The sequence below is a fragment of the Urocampus carinirostris genome, chromosome 1, assembly GCF_059441175.1.
Source record: "Urocampus carinirostris isolate Australia breed hairy pipefish chromosome 1, RoL_Ucar_1.0, whole genome shotgun sequence".
NCBI lineage: Eukaryota > Metazoa > Chordata > Actinopteri > Syngnathiformes > Syngnathidae > Urocampus > Urocampus carinirostris.
In genome coordinates, this window is record NC_142349.1 from 30736850 (window position 1) to 30759819 (window position 22970).

The 22970-nt window shown below is 39.1% G+C and overlaps 1 protein-coding gene across 2 annotated transcripts; it reads right to left on the minus strand.

The window, feature by feature from the left end:
* Positions 1–2524: 2524 nt before the first annotated feature.
* Positions 2525–13328, minus strand: LOC148374286 (homeobox protein Mohawk-like). 2 transcript variants are annotated; one of them, XM_088334859.1, is made up of 6 exons: positions 13140–13328; positions 12868–13027; positions 12628–12781; positions 10735–11025; positions 3493–3526; positions 2525–3397 (listed from the first exon to the last, which is right to left on the minus strand). In XM_088334859.1, exons 1-6 carry the CDS (start codon positions 13301–13303, stop codon positions 3121–3123), a joined length of 1080 nt encoding a protein of 359 aa, XP_088190985.1. In that variant the 5' UTR covers positions 13304–13328; the 3' UTR covers positions 2525–3120. The 2 variants fall into 2 exon arrangements, with proteins under 2 accessions (XP_088190985.1, XP_088190976.1); XM_088334850.1 differs by having other exon boundaries at positions 10735–11064.
* Between the last annotated feature and the right edge of the window lie 9642 nt (positions 13329–22970).

Below are 22970 nucleotides of genomic sequence, written 5' to 3' on the forward strand. Positions count from 1 at the left end.
TAGTGCCAACCATCTTGCTGCCACAGGTACTGCCAACAAACCAAAACTTCGTATTTTTTCCACGTTTTTCTTTTCTGCTTTTTTGCTTTTTTTTTGGTTGCATTTTCCTTTTTTTATATTTTCCCCATTTTTCTTTATTCCTTTCTCCTTCATTTTTTTATTTTACCTGTTCTTTTTCCGTGTTCTTTTCTTGTTCCCTTTTTTCTTTTGCCCTTTTTACTTTGCTTTTGTTGCTATTTTGTCCTCATTTATCCTTTTTTCTTCTTCTTGTCCTTTTTTGTTTTCTTTTTTTCATTCTTTTTTTTACGTTTTTTTTTTTTGCAAAAGGCTGGGCAAAAAGGTAAAAGAAAATCTGTACGTCTGATTACTTTGAGTCTCTAGTTCTCATACATCTGTGTGGTTTGTAGTATTTTTTCCAGCGGCATTACACAGTATAGCAACATCTAGTGGTCTAATATTGCTAGTGTTCCTTTAACAACAAAATCATTTTTTCTTCCCTTCCTGGCGCGCCCCCTCTGCAAAATATTAGAAGCCAATGCGGCCCGCAACACAAAAGGTTTGCCTACCTCTGACGTAGAGAAAGATGCCCCTTTTTCAATGTAGTATAAGACATTGTTAGTTATCACCTTAGAAGAAAATTAATCTTGTTTGTGCTTTCAAAGAAAAGAGATGGTAGTTTTTGGTGCACTCAAAGTACAAGCGTTTACAAAGTATTGGTCATTTCTCATACTCTTCCCATAGATACAAAATACCAGATGCAGTAAATGTCTATGATGCTGCTTTTTTGCCGTTGGTCTACCAGAGTAAAAGTTGAGGCAGCTGCATCAAGCCGAGGCATGAAAACAAGTCAATAATAGTAGAAGTCTGGACGATAACGAGATGTGTTAGTTTCCTAAACACAAACACGTTAGCGATGCTTTTTTATTCTCAACCTGCACATGCGAAGAACCTATTTTGCCACTAGAATACGGAGGACTAAGAGTCTCATAATTCAATGAATAAAACAAACATATAAATGATAAAACAGCCTTATAATGAGCATTTCAATTAATAAAAACAGACTTTAAGAATAATAAAAAAAGCCTTTAGGAAAATATTTTAATTAAAATGTTATTATAAATGACTTTTACATAATTACTATAGTTATATATATATATATATATATATATATATATATATATATATATATATATATATTTTTTTTTTCTCAAAACAAAGTACTTTTGTGTTTCAAAACGTTTTACGCTCAACGCCCTATTGTACTATTTCCGAATGCAAGTTTTGCCAAATGACATTTTGCCAAATGACATTTTGCAAGATGATTCATACAGAATATATGATGTACCGGAAAATAAAATGGATCTTTGGACTAATTAGTGGACAATGTCCAGCTGAAGTAATGTCCAAATGCTGTAAGTCCAATATATCATTTATTGTGAAATTGTGAATACGTACGCGCTCATTTAACAATCAGTAACCGGAAATTTGAAGCATAATACTTGGGTATAGAATGCCATATTATGAATGACTTATTTTTTTTCATTTATTTATTTTGGCTAAGGGAACGAAATATATCTACAACTGGTATTCATATTTGGTATCAGTTTATATGACAGCTTAATACAAAAAAAGTGGTTTGTAAACATAGATTGTCCTAATTAATCCTAACTGAATACTCCACCTTGACTTTATTGGGAAGCTGGTGTCAAATGAAAGCCATTGGATGATGTTCCAGTCTCAAAGAAGTTAACTTAGTCAAATAAAAAACAATTGAAATACATGAGCAACGTTGTAAAAAAAGTGTACTTTTCTGATGAAATACAGTAAATATGTGCACTACCGTTCAAAAGTTTGGGGTGGTTTAGAAATATTCTCATTTTGGAGAAAAACTTTTTTTTTCATCTCATCTCATCTCATCAGCTGCACCGCTTATCCTCAGTAGGGTTGCGGGGATGCTGGAGCCCATCCCAGCAATCATCGGGCAGTGGCCAGGGGACACCCTGGACTGGTTGCCAGCCAATCGCAGGGCACACGGGGACAGACAACTCACTCGCTCAGTCACACCTAGGGACAATTTGGACCGCCCAATTCACCTGAAGTGCATGTTTTTGGAATGTGGGAGGAAACCGGAGTGCCCGGAGGAAACCCACGCAAGCACGGGGAGAACATACAAACTCCGCACAGTAAGGCCGGGAGCTGGATTTGAACCCACTCAGGAGGTTCCCACGACCTCAGAACTGTGCCGCACACGCGCTAACCACTGCGCCGCCGTGCTGCCCCTTTTTTTTCAATAGAGATAAAATAATCATAAATACTGTACTCTTCATGCATTGTTAACATGGTAAATGGCTATTTTAGCTGCATATTTTTGTATACAGGCCTATTTCCAGTAACAAGTACTCCTGTGTTTTAATAGTACATTGATTTTTACAATTGTGTTAGAAGGCTAAATGATGATAAGAAAGCCCTTGTACAATGATGTTACCAAAACTGAAAACAGTTTACCTGGTTAGAGAAGCTATCAAACTTTGAGCTGGTTGAATATCCGTAGCATCGCAGTTGTGGGTGGGAACTTTCGAACTGGCCAGAAAAAGAATTTTCATTTGGAACTTGACAGTCTATTCTTGTCCTAAGAAATGAAGGCTATCCCATATGAGAAAACGCCAAGAAACTGAAGATCTCCTACAATGGTGCGTTCTACTCCCTTCAGAGAACAGCACAAACCGGCTCTAACCAGAGTAGAAAGGAACATTGGAGCACAAACAGGCAAAAGGACAAGTACATGAGTCTTTAGTTTGAGAAATAAACGCCTTACGGGTTCTAAACTAGCCGCTCACAAAACACCGTTGTCAACATCTAGAGTGACTACAGAGACTCCGAAATGCTGGCCTTAAAGACTATGTGGCAAAGAAAAAGCCATATCTGAGACTGGCCAACAAAGGCAAGACAGTGAACATCTCATTTGACAAATAAAAGTGTGACTTTTTCAAGGAAAACTCAAAATTGTCTGAGTGACCCCAAACTTTTGAACAGTAGTGTATTTTACATCCCACAAATAACAAAGCTATGATAAAAGTCTTGGGCTGCTCGTAGGCAATATGGTCAGTTGATGATAAAATCCTACAAGTTGTTAGCCAGACCCACTTTGATGGTCTTCACTTCTGAGATGTGGGACGACTTCTGGATAATGCGGCTGGTGAGCGCCGCCCGCTCAGAAGTGCAACTTTGCCTTAGGGCCAAAACGGGTCCCCTGTCAGGGACCTGGAAGCTAAGCCCAGCGGCGCCCATCGGCGTTCTGTCCTTCCTGCAGCTCTGCCCGTGGGCCAAACTGGTCAAGGCCACAGCGGCATTGAGCTCTCGCCAGTCTTTGTTATTTTGACCCTGCTGAGCCGGCCCACTGTTAAGATAATAGATAATGTTAAAGAAAATGAAGAGAAACAATTGTTTTCAGTAGCAACACTGAGACTAGTGGTACAAAAAGATTATAATTACCTGCCTCTTTTATAAGATGTGTAATCCAAAGTCTCTGAAAAGATAGAGGACATTTTCCCTGTTACGTAACAAATAATTTGCCTCGTCAATGACATCAATTGGAAGCAAAAAACTGAGCTTTTCTCAACCATTTACCTCTACAACATATGTTTCAACAAATGTGTTTTCTTAATTTTTTATACGCTTTTTGATCATTTCAAATTGTGTATACTGTATTACAATTTTTGTACGGAAAAACTGGTTTTTGTCAGACTGATCTTGTCTAAGCATCACAGTGCAGAGGTTCAGGGTTCAAGTCCAGCTACCGCAGCCTCCCCGTGTGGAGTTTGCGTGTTCTCCCCGTGCCTACGTGGCTTTCTTCTCACATTCCCCAAAACATGCACTTCAGGTTAACTGGTCAGTCCAGATTGTCCCTTGGTGTGAATGAGCGAGTGAGTTCTCTGTCTCTGTGAGCCCTGCAACTGGCTGGCAACCAGTTCACGGTGTACCCTGTCCACTGCCTGATAATAACTGAGGATAAGCGGTGCACATATTGGCTGGATGGATGATCTTGTCTAGCCCATTTTCAGCTCTGTTCTGGATCACTAGTAGCAAATGATAGCATCACCGAGTATAGAAAGACAATGGGAACTGATACTCTGACATATTCTTAGCAGATAGAATTAAGTTGTGACAGAGTAAAACCATCTGTCGGGCAAATGAAGTCCGCGAACTCCTGCACTGACACAGATAATAACCGAAACCAAATTTACTGCAAGTAGGGAAAAAACGAGAAAGATGCTAAAATAATTGTGTGGTTTATCTGGTAAGTAAAATAAAGTTGTTTTTAAAAATTATCTCTGTTTTTATTCTACATAGTCTGTCTTTGAGTAAATAGGTGCCTCGTTCTGTTTGTAAGGTTTAATATCGCTTAAGGAAGAGAACTGCATTCATTAATAAGGGGAGTAATTGGCTTAGGTTGACAGGTATTCTACAGTAAAGGCCATCGGCCATTTAAATTGATGTCCTTAGGTATGGATGCTTTTGTCTTGGGGTGGTGCGGATTCAAAGTGCAGAAACACTGGTTAACACAGATAGGTTGTTTATCCGGGCAAGGTTGGGTACAAAGGAAGCCAAGTAGCTAGGCGATAATTGTGGTAGAGGATGTAGGCGTGGGGCCAGCTTTCCAGTGAGTTCAAGTAGCATACCTGTCAACCTGTACGGTTTTGCCGCACAAAGTACGTTTTTTATGCATTTTAAGACGAGTACGACGTACAAGGAAATCTGTACGAAAAAAACTCAAATTTGTCAATCGCATTCGTCTGCCACCCGGGGATTTCCCATCATGCATCATTTCGGAAAAAAAACAAAACAATATGGTGTACGATTGTTTTGTATTTTGTTCGGGAAAATACGACAGTTTTTACGGGCATGGAGCCGTGGAAGTTTACAGGTATGAAATAGTCCAAGGTTTTGGCAGTGTTCATAATCTGCTGAGGCAAAAATGCTTGGGATGTCAGATGAAGGCAACGGAGTGTTAAAATAGTGAAGAGGGAGAGGTGTGATTATAGGGTAATCAGGACAAGTGACACCCAGTGTGGGGTGAAAATTAGAGCCAGGAAGTGAGTGAACAACTAAGGTGAGGCGAAGCAAGAGAGAACAAGAAGACGAGAGAGTGGGAGAAAAAGAACATACAGATAAGCAGGACTCAAAGAGAAGACAACTTTTTATGCACGCCTTAAGAATTTGAGAGGTATGTGTTTGCAGATTTTACATACAGTGAAAGGGACTTGCAATCTCCGAACTGTGAGGCAGACGTGTTAACCACTAACTCTCCGTCCCAATTAAAGTACAATCTAGCTGATCAAAACAAGAATGTAAGCAAACACAATCCAAAGATTTTATTTGGTCAATGGCCAACTGTAACAATTGACATTTATTTTTGCCTGTTTATTTTGTTGTTGTTAATTGTCCGTTGGTACTCTACACTTACAACTCAACAACTTGAGACGTTGGCCAGGCTGTTTCTTGACAAGTAAAGAAAAAAGAAAAAAAACGATTACTATTTTCTTTTCATGTGTTGTCGTTTGACATTTATTGTAAGGTCCAGTTAAGCTAACATGTTACAACATCTGTTGTCAGGCTAGCAGGGCCTACTAGTTTGGTCAAGAGTCAAGTTCAAAAACCAGGGCATATTTTGTGTATTTATAAAGGTAGTTGTTTTATATGGAAAAAAGATTTTTAAATTGTCTTATTTGGTCACATTGAGTTCCAAACATTCAATATTTTGAGAGCCGCGCCAATGAATGTATTCATGTATTAATTTTCCTTGTAATTTACATGTTTTTTTAAATTGTGTATGCCATATAAAAATGATTGTACTGGGTAAAAAATATGTTATTTAGATAGACTGCTCACATTTCTAATCCGGATCATCTCTGTCACTGGTCGCAGACGACAACGTCATCGTTCATTGCTAATATTGTCGCGGTATTCTACATAGTCTGTCTTGCTGTGTGTGAATACTGTCGGCGCCACATTTCATTTGTAAGGTTTATTACCGCTTAATAGGGGGTAATTGTAATCCTTAATAAGGGTAGAAATTGACTGAGGCTGTTTGTTAAAAAAACTCATATAAAACTGTTTAGAGTAATTCATGTTCAAAACTCCTAGGAGTTAGCCGATCTGTGAATCCAAGTTTTGAGTGAATCCTACAGTCCCACTCGTCATATGTTTTCATTTGATTTCTTGTAAAACACAATCCTAGCGACATTGATGGCCCGCTGGGCTTTTCACGGGAGGCACTGAGTCGGCCATGCTGGAAGTAAGCCCGCCTCCACCAGGAGTATAAACACACTTAATGGAAATGTGACGAAACATGATGTTTTCAACCTGTGAAATCTGGACAGATATGTTTGAAGTGACCTCGCGAGTAGAGTAGTGACATCACTTTTCAAGTCCATCACTAGTTCGCATGTTTTTGCGACCATTTAAACTGCCTGGAGTTGCGCTACCGCAGCATTTTAACGTGTTTGGCTCTTGTCATGAAACTGGCAGGCTGAGTTTCCACTTCATCTCAGTGGAGGAATCGTATGCGAGAAGCCCTCATATGACCAGCAGGGATACATTAAAAATGTTCACAAACATTTTAACCGCGGTGCTGCTGTGTGTAATGAGTTCAAGAAAGCACGGAATATTCCAAAGGGAAATAGGATTTGAGGTGCGTTAACTGACAAGTTTAGGGGAACACTTTTACATTTCACATTCTAGTCTGCAGGTGTCAAACAGGCGGCCCGCGGGCCCGCTAGGGGATTGAATCTGGCCCGCGAGACAACACTCAGAGAAGCGCAAGAGAAAAACAAGCTGCAGGTTGAAATATGTCAACTTGATGTTGCCAAAGCCAGGTGCCTCTCACAAAGACACTGTACTTGTATTCATTTCTCTCTCTCTCTCTCGTTCTTTTCCACCCCTTTTCTCCCACTCTGTCTCCGTCTCTTTCACTCTGTGTCTCTCTTTTTCTCTTCCTTTGTTGCTCTTTGTCTCTTTCTCTCTTTGTCTTTTAACCTCTTTTGCTGTAACTTCATTTTTTCCTTTTCTCTCTTTTCTCTTCATACGCTTTCTTTTCTCTCCTTCTGTCCTTCTATTTCTCTTTGGATTTCATTCTTCCTCTCCCTTTCTATTCCCCCTCTCTCACGAATTTTTATCTTTTGTTTCTCACGCTCTCTCCCTCTCTCCCTTTTTCTTTCTTTGTCCCGCCCTCTCTCCTTTTCTCTCCCTCTTTCTCTTGTTTATCTCTTTTTCTTTTTCTTTAATCTACTGGTCTGCCCCCCGACAGAATGTTTGTTTTATCGTGTGGGCCCCGAGTTAAAATGAGTTTGACACCCCTGCTCTAGTCTGTGCATACTATGTTTTTTGTTTTCTTTATACCAAGGGCGTAACTAGCCCCTTTTTGGGGGTGCTTTCCATTTTCACCCCCAAAAATTATAGCATTTTTAAGAATCTCTTCCTGGCGCTTTTTCAAAAAGGTTTGATCATGAAAAAATATATGGTTTCTGTAGGACAAAACCGGAAGTTAAATGAAGTTTTTCATAATGTCCACAGGATTGCGGCAAAATATCATGTAAAGTGAAGTGGATCGGGTCCTTAATTTATACAGTTGTGCAGTAAAACAACAACATTATTCTTAAAATTATATTTTGACATTACATGAATTATTTGTTTTAAAAAAATGATTAGGTACTTTACTTTTAGTGGTTAAACAAATACTTGACCCTGTCATTTGGGTTTTTTCTCGAGTAACAAATAAATAAATGTTTCTAGCTCACGGGTTCTGACTATTGTGGGAATTTTTTGGAATGCAACCACTGCAAAAAACAAGAAATTACTGTAATCGCAAGAGGTGAACACAAATGGGAAGTGGATTTCTACAGGAAAGTGAATACAATGTGATACACTTTGGCCTTGACGGTCAATTTCATTAAATGGGAATCATACATTTGCATTTTAATGCTTTCTTCGCATGATAGTTTTCTGTGACCACCTGAGGTTGAACTCAAGGTTCCAGAAAACAAAGTGTTTTCACGCACCATAACTTAAACAGCACTCCTCTGACTGAAGAGATTGATTTATTTTTGGGAGGCTGAGAGTGATAAAAATGCATTGCTGTAAACCATGAATCGTGCATCCACAATTCCAGAAATTTACCACTGTAATGTCAGTGAGTCAGAAAGCAGAACTGGAGAAAAAAAGCAGCCAACGTATACATAGCTCAAATAAAACAAAACAATATGGGATGGAGCCAATTGGATATTCGATCTCCCGCGCTGGGTTTTTCCAAAGTCCCTTAAAGGTATTTGTTTGCCTGGCTGTCGACCTCCTCGATTTTTTTTTATATTTTGGCTTGAGTTTTTCACTTCTCACTCTGAGAAAAATCAAATCTTAGACATTCTGTAATTGTCCTTGAGGCCCAACTGGACATTTCCACTATGGCAAGGGGCTGAAGCGGAACAAATGGCACATTCTTTTCTTGAGTATGGAAATTATATTTTCAGTTTGCTGCTCAAGAAGCATTAACAGCTTCTAAATTTAAAATGAAGTATCTGTGCTTTTGTTTGACTTTAATATGTAATAATATAAAAAAATGGACTTTTTCAGTAGGCCTAGTGGGTGCGTCATAGAGGGCAGCGTGGTGTCACTATTGTTAAAATGTCCTTATTTTATGGCAACGATTAATAAATGCCACATAAATTTGAAGGTGCCCCTTCCAAGTACGTTTTACTACACATGTAATAATGTAATTTAGGACACTTGGTGACTGGAAAATACATTTTGTGTTGTGGATCATCAGGGGACCCAAACGCAGGAGAGCAGAAGACATAGCAAGGTGCTCAAAAAAATGGTATTTAATCGAAATCCTCAACAAAGTAACAAACAAATGGTCAACTATCAACTAAACTAGCCAAACCAGAAAACAAATATCAAACCTCAGAAACAAGGATGGTTAAAATTGGATGAGGAAAACGAAAGTCACCTGACACTGGGTGCCGTCCGTAATGTCCTTATTAATGGTTAGGCTAATTATAGACAATTTTGAACCGAATAAGCGCCCTCTGATGGACAGAGGCCTGAAAGTTGCTTACATATTTCAAGAAAGATAAGCAGGCATTCAGTTAAGCAGTGTTTGCATCTATGAGTACCTGTTTCAGAATAAAATACAAATACTTAAAGAAATATTTTTTGTAGAAAAAATGTTACAAAAATAAAAACAACATACAAATACATTTTTTATGAATATTGTGCCTACGAATTTTAGAAATAAGCCTTTCATTTTAAACTGACAGTGTGTATTATCTGACCACTAGATGTTGCTGTATTGTTAGCGTTACCCAGAAAACGAGTACTACAAAGCTCAAGGTAGCGCACAATCTACGGAGACTACGTATATATATATATATATATATATATATTACAGCAATGTTTCCAAATTCTCTATAGATCTTGACGCAAAGGGCTACGAGTAGTAAGTTTTGGTTTTGGAAGCAAGCTGACATGCATACATTATATCATATATTTTAGACAAGGTCATACTAATGTCAATTGAGTTGTTTGTAGAATAAATACAAATACTTGCAGCATAACCCTAAACAAACTTTGGTTAATTGTTCCTTTATTTTTTTTTTATATCTGAATCTCACAGGGTTGAATTGTGGATTATATCGTGTAACTATGCACTTAAAGGGACACTGTGTTTTATACAGTGTAGCGCATTTTAGTGGTTAAAAACCCCATAAAAATCTCGATAATGATTTAAATAATAAGCATAAATATATGAATTATTATTTACATGTGCCATTTTAAAATAATTAATGGTCTTTTTGACCATTAAGTATTTATTTTACATGACATAAGGGTTACCTAGGGGGTTTACATTATTGTCTGACATCTTGCTGCTAAGGGAACCCCCCAAAACCCCCAAATTTGTGAAAGGCCAGGCAAAAAAAAATACAAGAAAAAATGTTGTGGTTTGGTCACTTTGTGTCTCAGTGGTTCATATTCTTTCTTGTGCTTTTTAACACTCTTTTAGTAGCTTTCCACAATACAACGACATCCAGTGGTCAAATATACTTTTAAAGGAGCTGTACGGAATTTTTTTCTCCCTGGAAACATCACCTGGCTTTTGTCATCATTGCAGCCTCTGTCAGTTCATCCAGGATGTACGTGCATTTCTCAAAGCCATTCCAATAAACTATTATTTTTTAATCTGTCTTGGGGTATGGGTTGGAGTTTGGACTGTAATTGGAGAAGACATTATTTACTTTCACCATTTTCGTGCTACACTAAAAAAAGGAACAGAACAAAACTCGCAGGGATGGGCCTGACGTATTTTCTAGCATTCCCCCAGGCTCCATTCCTCATTTCTAATGTGTTTTCCGTCAAACAGCTTTGCTAAACGTAAGATGAAAACGGATGGTGGGGTGGAACAACAAGCATAAGGGCTCTATGAACTGAGTTGGGCATTCTTAATATACGCAGTACTCAATAGAGAAAATATTTCAGTTTGAGCTTCTTTTAAGGAAACCCAGAACAACGGACTCCACCTTTAAGGCCACAGTACCAAAAAAAGATCTACAAACACTGAAAAATGAAAACGAATATTTTGCTAAGCTGCATTAAGAAATCCTGTTTCGTAATCACAACTTAAAATTAGGTTCCGTATACAGGAATGAAAAATGGTTAGAAGTGATGGACTCCGTTGTTTCTTACCCATTCGGTAGATGAAGTTCGTCTCTGTGTCATTGGACGAAGCCGGGGACGCGGTGTCTCGCTCGCACTCGGAACTGAAGGACTCTGAATGGTTCCTCCTTTTCAAGACGACACGGTCCGCCTTGCCCGCCATCATGTGCCGCAAGGTGTCATTCAGGTAGCGATTCAGCAAACTGTTCTTATATTTCGGCGGAGGCGAGGCACCGTCATCGCTGTTGGTGGAATCGGCCATGGTGAGTACGCCGTCCTTGTTTTTTGCTCCATGCATGTGAGATGAAGACCTGCCCATGTCTGAAGAGCAGATCGCTGTTTGTAGTTGACAGTCGTCATCTGCGGTGTGCCACGTGAAGAAAAACAGAACTTTTCAAGCACAGTGGAGAGGGTTCTGGCATAAAGCGGCAGGGTGTGGAATGCTGGGATCACAGCAGCAGACAGAAAATACAAGCATAGCCCAGAAAATCATTGGCTGCTGTCTGCCCAGTCTGGAAAACAGACCTGCCTTGCGGTAACGGAACAGAGCCAACAATATTATAAAGGACTCTTCTTTGCAACTCTGGTAGGCACTGCAGGTCCCTTAAATCAAAGACTAACAGGCTCATAGACAGTTTCTTCCCTAGGGCCAACACAACCCGAAACAAGCGCACGAAAGACTGTAAAATATATATCTTCACAGTTGAATTAAAAAACGAGTATCAAATCTTATTTAACGACTTATTTGGTAATTTTGTTGCCGATAAATGATATTTCACTACTTTTCTGGCGCTATTTTCACAATTCACTATTCTCGATTACACTATTATTACAACTTTGGGCCAGTCTCCAAGCACTACTTTGTAACCATTTTTCCCAATTTAACCTGTCATTAATTTATCTTACATCTTGCTTTACCCTTGAGTAACATGTCTAGTCTTGTTGCAAACAATGTTCACTACGATTTTATCAATGGCAATAAATACCATTGAAATTCTAATTAAGAGAAATACGGTGCTAAAAAATAAAGCTAATTTTTTTGTATCAAGGGGGAGCACGGCAGGGCAGTGGTTAGCGCATGTAGGGCACAATTCTGAGGTCATGGGATCAAACATTCCTGTCTGGAGTTTGCATGTTCTCCCCGTGCTTGCGTGGGTTTACTCCGGGCACTCCGGTTTCCTCCCAGATTCCAAAAATTTAATTGGCCGGTCCAAATTGTCCCTTGTGAGTGATTTGTCTGTCTCCGTGTACCCTGTGACTGGCTAGCAACTAGTTCAGGGTGTCCTTGCCAATGCCCGGAGATAGCTGGGATGGGCTCCAGCACCCCCGCGACCCTGAGAACAAGCGGTGCAGATAATGAATGGATGGAGGGTGTCGTATCCAATTGATCCAAATGTTGTTTGGGTTGTTTACTACTTAAAAGAAGTATTCACAATTGTTACTTTCTACTAATTTGCGGCTATTAAGTTATGGAAGTTAAGTCAAGTCACATTTATTTGTACAGCCCTTAGCCACAAAACATCTCAAAGGTCTGCACAGAACATCATTACAACATCCCCTGATCCGAAACCTACTCAAGGCCAAGGAAAAACTCAAAAAAACTCATAATATTTTCCAGGATGACCAGGCTACAATGGATGTTGCAAGACAACAATCAACATTAAATATAAGTCATTGAAATCATGCAAAGTCTAGATGACGATAACTACTAGTTTACGTTAAACTTACTAAAAAATCAGCCATTGTTGTCTGAACATTGCCCACAAGATGTATTTTTTAAGATCAAACCTTTAAAATATTTTTGGGTGTAAAAAAGTGTTAATAAGGTTGTTTAAATGTATAAAATAATGTCAGTCATCAAGAAAAAGATGGCAGCCATATATCCCAACCTACTGTACTCCATAGCGTCTAATTAGTCCTCACCATCTGATTCGTTGTCATCACTGCACACACTCAGTCTTTCGGCGTTTCCCTGGATGTATTTATTGTAGAGTTTGATCCTTAAGGCCCAGCTCAAGTCCGGCTGCCTAACGGTGTTCTTAAGCCTCCGTCTGGCGTTTGCGAACCAGTTTGACACCTAAACAGAGTTTGCCGATCATAAAAAGACAAGTCGTTCTCCAATATTGACCACTCTTCTTCTACAGACTGCTTGTTTAGCCGCACCTGGACCAAAGTCATGTGAGATCCCAGAGCCAATAGGACCTTCTCGGTTTTGGTGGGGTAAGGGTTGTCCCGGTGCTTGTACAGCCAATGTTTGAGAGGTCGGGCCATGTCCTGAAGCACCTGTCTCTTGTGACGAACTTTGACCCCGCCAAGGCGAGACCTGGACAATTCCAGAAGATCAGATTATAAGCATCATTCAATATACTGGAGAATTAAGGACACAGCAGTGCACTGTTGAAAGAAAATGCAAATTCAAAATAAAAAAAGCATACCCGTATCTTCTGTAAGCACAGTCTTCATTGTTCTCCCGGTATTGTAACAGTTCTGCATTTTGACCACTTGCCAAACCGGAGTTAGCGACACTGTTCAATCTACTCCTCTGTTCATCGTCCAAATGAAGGAGAGTACCAGATGCCATCCCGCTGACTGTGTTCATTGTCAAGCACACAGATTCCTCCCACTTCAACAGGTGCATCTGAAGTTTGACAGAAATAAATAATAGACTCACATCCAGGCGCAAGCGGAAAGAAATTCTCCTTGGTCTGTTTCCTGATAGTATGAAAGTTACTGAGTTTGAAATGTCATTTGGTACAGCCTGGTTTCTTTGAGCACTACTTTGGAGAGTTCAAATAACCTGCTTTGCTCCTGCCCATTGGTCCTCCTACCATCCAATCAGGACTTCGAGGGAAGCCTTGGTGAGCGCCAGTGGGAGCAGCCCAAGATATGCAAAGTATTACAAGGCAAACGTGCTTATTAGATTCCGTCTGCTGTTGAGACGTTCGGCATGAGCTCATATTTTTGCTGTTTGCGGTTTGACCAACGATCGTGTCAGCAAATAACATTGCATGTTTTAGCAGGGAATTCGGCAGCTGGAATTACAAGTTTCCTAATAACCAGCAAAACCACCAAACAGTGCCTCGTGCTAGGCAGTGAATTCTGGTTTTCAGAACAAATTGGGCCAAAGTAATGTCAACATCAGCGATGGAAAATAACCGCCTCTTGCTCATCCAATGGTGAGCAAGTGCTGCTTACTTTGAACGCATCCATGTGCCGTGAGCTTTAGGGATTGAAACACTTTTGCACTGTCTGCATAACATGTAGCTTTGGGGGGAACGGTGAAGCTGTTTCCATTAAGTGAGGGACATCATTGGGGCCATAATTTGAGAGGTGAGTAACGTGACACATTGTGAATTCCACCACCAACACAAAACAGCAAATTATCCTGATTTATGATTGTTGGGTTTATAATTGTATACTTCCTAGTCAATTTTATTATGTGGAATTTTGGCGACGAAACGTTTTTAGTTCCAGCATATAATTCCGTTTGTAGTCGCAAAAGTCAAACTCAATCCATTTCACAAGGATAACTGAATTCAAAGTTCTAGGACGTAGATTTTCTGAAATATCTTTCTTGTCCAGGGCAAGAAGTTAAGAATACCCTCTCAGCTAACATATTTTTAAGCCTTGTTAGCATGATGAAAATGTGTGTTTACATCCTTCTAACATTATCTGTAAAATTATCTGTTAAGCTTCTACGGTCATTTGTTTTATACTGCAGTTATTAGCATGTATGTATTCAAATATTCAGAGGTCAAATTAGAATTCCGTCACATTTTCTTACTGGATTTTGTCATAATCTTATCTCCAAGTTGGTAAAAATAATTTCTGTGAATTTAAAAAAAAAAGGTGAAAAACAAAATGCAGGTGAGATTAAAACATTTTTTTCATCTTTGAAAATCAAAAGGCTGGATCTGGATGGCCTGATCAAAAACACTTGTTTGTGGTGACCACAAATCTTAGTAGGGTTCCATTAAACATTAAGACAAAACAAAAATGTCATACATTTCTGATTCTATACACATCAATTGAACTTGCTGATTATGGCATTAACTCAAAAATCCCATCTCAAAATATTAGTATATTCTAAAAAAGTATACTAGTACACTAAAATCCTTGATCAAAAATACTAAAATGTATTTAGGAAACCAGTAAGGTTTATCATTTTTAAGACTCATGACACAGAAATAAACAATATGATATGCATAAGTATGTGTTTGCTGTATGATAACAAGGAAAACATATACTTCAAAAGCATCATGATGACATTATTGTCAAAAAGGACATAGTAATTGTATGAAATTTGAAAGCAGTGGATCGCAAGTTAAATGGACATTGAGTATTATTTAGCACCTGTGGGTGGGTTAGGGTGTATCCCTTAACCACACGGGTTGTAGGGGCACCATTTCCTGTGATGTTTCTTGGGCAAGTATAGCCTGGCGGTGCCCATCCTTCCTGGCCAACAAATGTTTCCTACGAGAGGTAAAAAACTTCCTTCGTAAAAAATATTATCTTGTATGATAGGCAAAGATACATGAACTATCATGTAATTGTGCAATAAAAATACTCTTAGTTTGAGAAATGTGTATTCTTTTACATAATATGAGGATCACCTAAAGTGAGCTGGCATGATTGTTGGCAATCTTGCTGCTATGGGTGCCCAATGAAAGCAAAGAGTTTGCAAAAAGCTGGGCAAAACTTGTGATGGAAAATAGGGGAGCTTGGTCACTATGAGTTTCTCTTGTTTGTACTCTTACTTGTGCTTTATGTCATTATTTTTGGTTACACTACATAATACAGTGACATCTAGAGGTCAAGTATCTAAAATAATAAATCTTGTCACACAGAGAATAGACTTTACTATGGCCAAAAAGAATCACAATATTATTGTCATGATTGGTTTTGTTTGGTTTACGTTGCTTGGATCTTAGTTGTCATGCATTCCTTTGTGTTTCTTCGATTGTTTTGTTATGCTCTAGTCAAAAATCTATTGTCATGGGGCCCATTTGAATCCATTTAATTAACTCATTGACACTGCTGAAATTGTTCACAATGCATGCACCAAGAATCAAAAGCAGACTTTCTGTTTTAGCTCGATTGAACGTTTTTGCTTCCATTAAAACCGACACCTCTCAAAAACAATGGCATTTCTGCGATGCTGACTTTTTGAGACGTTTGAAGGCTCCAAATGCTTGTCAGTCAGCTCCTTTATGAAAAAACCCTTTCGCGCTTACCTCTGCTGTCCTTTGATTGTTAAAGTAACGGCAATAGAACAGTGAAGGTTTCACAAAAACGGTCAAGATTATAGGAAACACTGTTTTTGGCAAACATTGATGCGTAGATTAAAGCAAGGGTCAGGCTTTGTATATTTTGTCAAAAATGTTGGGTTTCTGGACAGTCTCGTTATATCTCAAGAGATATTTTAAGACGTTTGGCATATTTGTAATATTGCATGCGTACTTTCATTGTGACGGATTACCTTTTGCACTATTTCTACTTGAATTAATCAGCTCCCTCCCTTCATCGACTTCTAAGTGCGGACCAGGCATGCAGGCTTAATTTTGTTTCAACAAATTTTGTCCCAAAAAAGTCACTTTTTGATAACTCGTGAAAATTCTTGTTGTCATGATTACTCATTACACTCACCTGTGCCCGCTCATTTGGCACTAGCGTCTGCTGGTTATCTGATTGGTTCCCCGTCCTATTTAGGTCAGTCCTTTCACTCGCCTGTTGTCAGTCCGCCAGGGAACCTCTGTTTTCACAAAGCAAGCATTTTTGACTCTGACTCCTCTCGGGCCCGTTTTGTCACCCGTTTTCCACTCGCCCATTCCTGATTTCCCCGTTTGTGTCCTGCTATGACCTGTTTTTTTTTTTTACCCCGACCACGTTTTGATCTCCCGGCCCGGCTAACGACCCGTTTTTTGACCCCGACCGCGTTCTGATCTCCCATCCCGACTAACGACCTGTTTTTCCGTCTAACTACGCTACGATCTCCCGTTCCGGACGATCCACTTCTGCATTCAGAACACTCTCCGATAGCGGCTTGCTTCCCACGTCCAGCGAACATCGGATCACTTATGCTGCCTTTCCTCTATATTTCAATAAACTTGAGTAACGTTACGCATCTGGTTCCTCCTTCTGTTCTTGTCGTGACACTTGTCATAATTTTTAGACAATTTGAAAGACATATATGCAGTGAAATCTAAAATAAGAGTCTTTAATAGATATAAAATATAGATAGAAAAAGTTAACTGTGTAAAACGTCAGTAAAGTCCAAAATAGGAAAAACAAAAAGACAAAAACATCAGGGGACTGATTGGGCAAGGACTGAATTGGACTCACGTTAGAAACAACAACAAGAACAAAAATTCTTACACAATTAACAGGAAACTATGTATTATTGCTGTTATTTTACTACATTTTAAACTAATGTCAAGTACAATAAACAAAAAACCTTACATACTGTAAATCTTCTGATGACAAAACATTTTGTCCATTTCAAAGGGTTTTTAGTGACAAATTGTTAAACTTAGACAAATTAGATAATTTTGCTCATTTTATGTATTACTTATCTAATGAACAAAGCCAGGGTAGAAATGATTATAAGCTATCAATGGAGTACCATTTTATTTATTTCAATGTTTGGACAAGAACTGAAAGTAAACTGAGAACTAAATTGAGACTGAAGAGTCAACTTGACACACATTGGTGAGGGAGTGGATGGATTGACACAAAGGACAAGGGCGGATCAAATTCGATAAAAACACAAACTAAAACCTGGGGAACTAGCGTTTTAGTTCCAGCAGCATCTTACTCTGGTGCATAAAGGCTGCCATTTCTCGCCATTTAAAAAAAAACACCTTTCTGGAGAGAATCAAGACCGGAGGCCAGGACCAACATGAAGGGACTGTCAGCATTGGGGGACCTAAACCTGGAGAACCTAAGGGTCATAATTTTCTTAGGAAGTAAAGGGTTGTTACATTCACTAGACCAAATGTCACTAACTGTGATTTTGCTGATGATATTGCCAGACTGACGGGAGAAAAGGAACTCAGAGATCTGGGCAATCGCCTGGACAAAGCATCAACCCGGTATGGGATTGAAATAAGCACCAGATAAAAACAAATGCCCAAAGTATCACCACAACCACCACCATTGGCCACCCAGAGTTTGGACCTATCATCAAATGCAAATATCTTGGAATCGTGATATCAGAAGTGGGGTCAGAACCAGAAATGAAGGCCAGAATATTCCAAACACCAGCTGCACTAGCCAGACTCAAATATATCTGGAGAGACAAGAACGTTGCAGTGAAAATAAATATCAGACATCTCCAAGCACCGGGTATGTCTATCTTCCCCTATACTTGTGTAGATTCTCATAGCAAGGTTTTAATGGAAAAAAATCCAGGCCATGGAGATGTGACATTACAGGAAACTTCCAGGCATCAGCTTCAAAGCTCACGTGACAAATGAAAGAGTGCGTAACAAGAACAGAGCGTACATTGGACCCCAAGAAAAACTGTTGTCAACTGTGCGCAAATGAAACTTCCGCGGTATGGTCACATCACAAGATGATCAGGACTGGCATAGATTTTTCATTAAGATAAATTACAAAAGGGGCAGAAGCAGAGGAAGACAGAAAAAGAACAAGAACAACATCAAGGAATGGACGGGTGCCAAACTCAGGCCAGCAGAGAGCTACCCATAGTTGTGTCCTGAGTACTGCCACAACGACCTATGCGGTAAAGGGATCTGTGAACTCAATACTTATGACATCTTCTTAAAAGTCTTAGGCAACACGGCAGCTGAGTGGTTAGCGTATCCGTGGCACAGTTCTGAGGTCATGAGGTCAAATCCAGCTACCGGCCTTCATGTGCGGAGTTTGCATGTTCTCCCCGTGCTTGTGTGGGTTTCCTCCAGGCACTTCAGTTTCCTCCCACATTCCAAAAACATGCATGTCAGATTAATTGGCCGGTCTGAATTGTCCCTAGGTGTGAATCAGCAAATGAGTTTTCGGTCTCCGTGTGCCCTGCGACTGGCTGGCAACCAGTGCCCAAGGACAGCTGGGATGGGCTCCAGCCCCCCCCTTCGCAACCCTACTGAAGATAAGCAGATAATGGATGGATAAAAAGTCTTCGCAAATGAGTGGAAACTGACTTACAGAGCATATTCAACCCAGTATTTTGATTTCTGTGGATGAGTGCTGAATATGACAAGGGACACATGCACTGACATTTCAACAGTAGCATAGATCTTCTCTATTGCTGACGGGTCCGAATGTGAGCCAGCAACCATGCCAGAGTAAAGCCGCGAAACCACCAAACATGTAGAAATGAGCAAAGATCTTCTCCTCGTGGTTATGCATCTTCACATTACGCGAAAATGGATCTACACTTTCTGGTCCCTTTTCCACCACGTCCTGTTTATTGTCATTCAATAATGACCTTGTTGTTGAACATTAATCTTGTTTATTTTTTCAAGCTTTTGAACAAGCATTTACATGATTGAGCCAAATTATCCACAAGCCTCTGACATCATGGTTTTCTGCCTTGTGTTTGAAGCCGGAGCTAAAACGTACATGAAAGGAAGGGCTTTCCATTGGATGGGGCCGCTGTCTTAATGGCAGCGCTATGATCTCAGAGTGGGCCTGCACATCGTCAGCGCTGTGATGGAATTACGCCGCCACGTTGTGCTGATGTCGGCAGCGGGGAGCTTGTTCTTTCGCACATTGTTTGGAGGACTTCTCCAATCAGAAATGTTAGGCAACCATTGCATCTCAGCCTATTTTGTTCTCGTTTATTTTACTTAAAGGGATAATGTGTATCATTTGCACCTCCTAGTGGTAAAAAGAAAAATTTCCCATAATTTGATTCTGGTTTAAAGATTGGACACCTGCAAAGGAGATTGAAGATCATGCCGATTCGTTATTTTGACTGTTATCGTGCATGTTTTGGAGATGAAGTGTTTGAGGAGTATGTTAGGACTGACAAGATTGGATGGATTGAGAAATGTAATTGTGAGAGACAGAACAGGAGTAGTTGTAGAACTGAGCAAGTGTGTGGATAAGAGAGTACTCGGTTGGTTTGGACACATGGAGAGGATGGATGAGGAGTGGAGGTTGAAGAGGATCTATAGAGCCAAAGTCAATGGAAGGAGACCAAAAGGAAGGACACGATTGACGTGGATGGATGGTGTAATGAGTGCATTGTATGTGTTTGTCTTGCTGTCGGTCACCCCCCTCGAGGGATATGACCAGGGTAGATAGATAGATAGATAGATAGATAGATAGATAGATAGATAGATAGATAGATAGATAGATAGATAGATAGATAGATAGATAGATAGATAGATAGATAGATAGATAGATAGATAGATAGATAGATAGATAGATAGATAGATAGATAGATAGATAGATAGATAGATAGATAGATAGATAGATAGATAGATAGATAGATAGATAGATAGATAGATAGATAGATAGATAGATAGATAGATAGATAGATAGATAGATAGATAGATCGCGCATTATTGTTTGTTGTTTAGACCTTTAAGAACAGTTTACATCAATGTCGCAATTGGCCAATCATCTTCCTGTTCTTTGATGTCCAGAGCCTTTATGGCTTTTGTAACCTAGGAGATTTAATAATTAAAAGGGCTCAGTGGAGGACTTGTAAAACAGGTGAGAATTTTATTTCTGGAGGTCTGCTCAAGTCAATTCAACTCAACTTAATTTGTATAGGCCTTAATCACAAAGGGTCTCAAAAGGCTATACAGATCCCAAGAGCCAAGAAGAAATCAACGGATTCAAGTCAAGTTAAGTCATGTTTATTTGTATAGACCTTAATCACGACTGGCTTTCTTTGGGCCCTGTGCTGTGGAATGCTCTGCCCTCTGGCAGTTCTCATTGCAAGTTTAAAATCTATAGATGTCTTCTCTCCTTATTTTGAGTGTCTATTTACTGATAAACTTATCCCCATCATTTATTAAACAATAACAATATTGATTTGAATATTTAACAAATATGCATTCTTTAAAATACTCATAAGTCAAGAAGTTTAAGTTTTCACATAATATGAGCCACACCAAAAAGAAGCTGATATAATTTTCCGCTTGCTGCTACAATAACAAAAAAAAAACCACGCGTTGAAAAATTGAAAGATATATAGTAAAATACAAATGTTTAAGGCCCCGATGTGTAATATTTGAAAAAGAGATGGCACTGTGTTGTCTGGTAGGAGGGAGGGCCAGTGATACGCAACACAGTGTACCGGACAAAAATCGCGCCGACTTAATTAGTGACTCCACATTGTAGAAGAAATACAAATTTCTCTACCTATAATTCTTTAATAAAAAATCAACATCCGTATGATAGTTCATGTGTTTTTGCCTAATATTCAAATATATATTTTTTACTTCTTAAAAGCTTTTGTACCACTAGGAGGAACTAAGTATTACAGACTGTCCCTTTAATACTTTAAACGAGCAAAACTAGCTTACAAAAGAACATTTTTGCATTTGAATTGTCATAGAATGTTGGATGAATATGTAATCCTTTTACAGTTTCAATAAAAGGACATAGTGCATTGTTTAGCGCCTCCTTGTGGTAAAAAAAACAATTTAATTAATAAGCAAAATCATATTAACTATTGTTCAAACAACGAAATTTGAAGTACATGTAGGTCAAGAAATTTGCATTTATTTTACATAACACAAGTGTAATCTAAAGGGAGCTGACATAACTCACCGTGTTCTTGCTGTTGCGGGTACACACACAAAAATGAGAAGAAAAATGGAGCTTTTTGGTCACTTTGAATCTCAGTAGATCATACTCTTGCTGGTACTTTTTAGCACATGTTTTTGGGCGCATTATGCAATACAGTGACATCAAGTGGTCAAACAGAACACTGTCTCTTTAAGAAATTGTGTTAAACTAAGTGTTTTTTGGGACTCCTTTGGGTAGATCTACTGTTGCAAGGCCTCATGGTATGTTTTTTGTGGTATTAACCTTTACGCAAACGACGAAGCCCCAAGAAAGTAATCACAGTCTCCTTCACATTATATAGCTCCTTCCTACTCCAAAAAACATTAACACCATTTTGTTCATCCGTTCCCAAAAATGGAAGGAAATCCCATGAAGAATTCCAGCCACCTGAAAAGTTTAATGAGGCAGCTCCCACAAATAATATAAAAACTGCAGCCCGGAAGTTCCCAATTTTTTTACATAGTAACAATGTTTTGTTTATTTATATTGGCAAAATGAGAAGGACGCGTTTTAAAGCAGTGTTTCTCAACTGGTGCACTGAAGCCCACTAGTGGGTCGTGGATCCGTTTACAGAATGTCTCAGGCCTTTGCCTTGGCAAAATAATACCAAGAAGACGAAAAAACAATAAGTGGTTTTACACTCCTCAGCAGTAAATGGCAATAATGCCCTGCATGATCTCTTCTTCCTGTTCAGTCAATTGGTTTGTTCAGAGGGACAACATAGAGATAGATAGATACTTTATTGATCCCTGCAGGGAAAATCACACTTCCAGCAGCATCCCTGCGCTGGAGAACAAAACAATAACAAAGCAAAAAGAATACAATACACAAATAGCCAATGTGACGTGTTAATACCCAATGTAGCGTGTTATATAGAGTATCTAGATAGTGCTACACAGAATACACACTGCAATAAAATTACGGTAATATGCAATGTGGGGTTTAATGTTGGCCTTTACTCCGCCGGGTGGAGTTAAAGAGCCTCATCACATCTTGTGATTTTGTTGGTTTTGTTTCCCCTTTCTGCCCATAATAATGGGTCACAAGGAAGTTGGTGATGAGGAGAAGAAAAAATTAAAAACAGTGACAACAACGATCGAGTCAAAGAAGGAAATGATTGCGAAATCAGAAAATTATGTGCGAGGGTCTGCCATTGAAGCGCTACTGGAAGGTACAGTAAATAGTTCAAAAGCTTTATATTATTTGCTTTTTACCAGTATGTATTCTTTGTTATTAACTGGTTGGTTGGGTCCCTTAACCACTGGGGTTGTAGGGGCACCATTTCCTGTGGTGTTTTGGGCAAGTACAGTATTGTTGTGTTCATCCCTCTCCAGGCCAACATATGTTTCCAACCGGTCTCGAATGTGCTAACCACTGCACCACGGAAACATTTTTCAGTAACTGAATAATTGAATAATTATCAACATTTGTTAATATTTTCAATTGACTTCATTATACAGCTACTTTAAAGAAGTTTTAGCAGGTCACTTATATGAGATTTT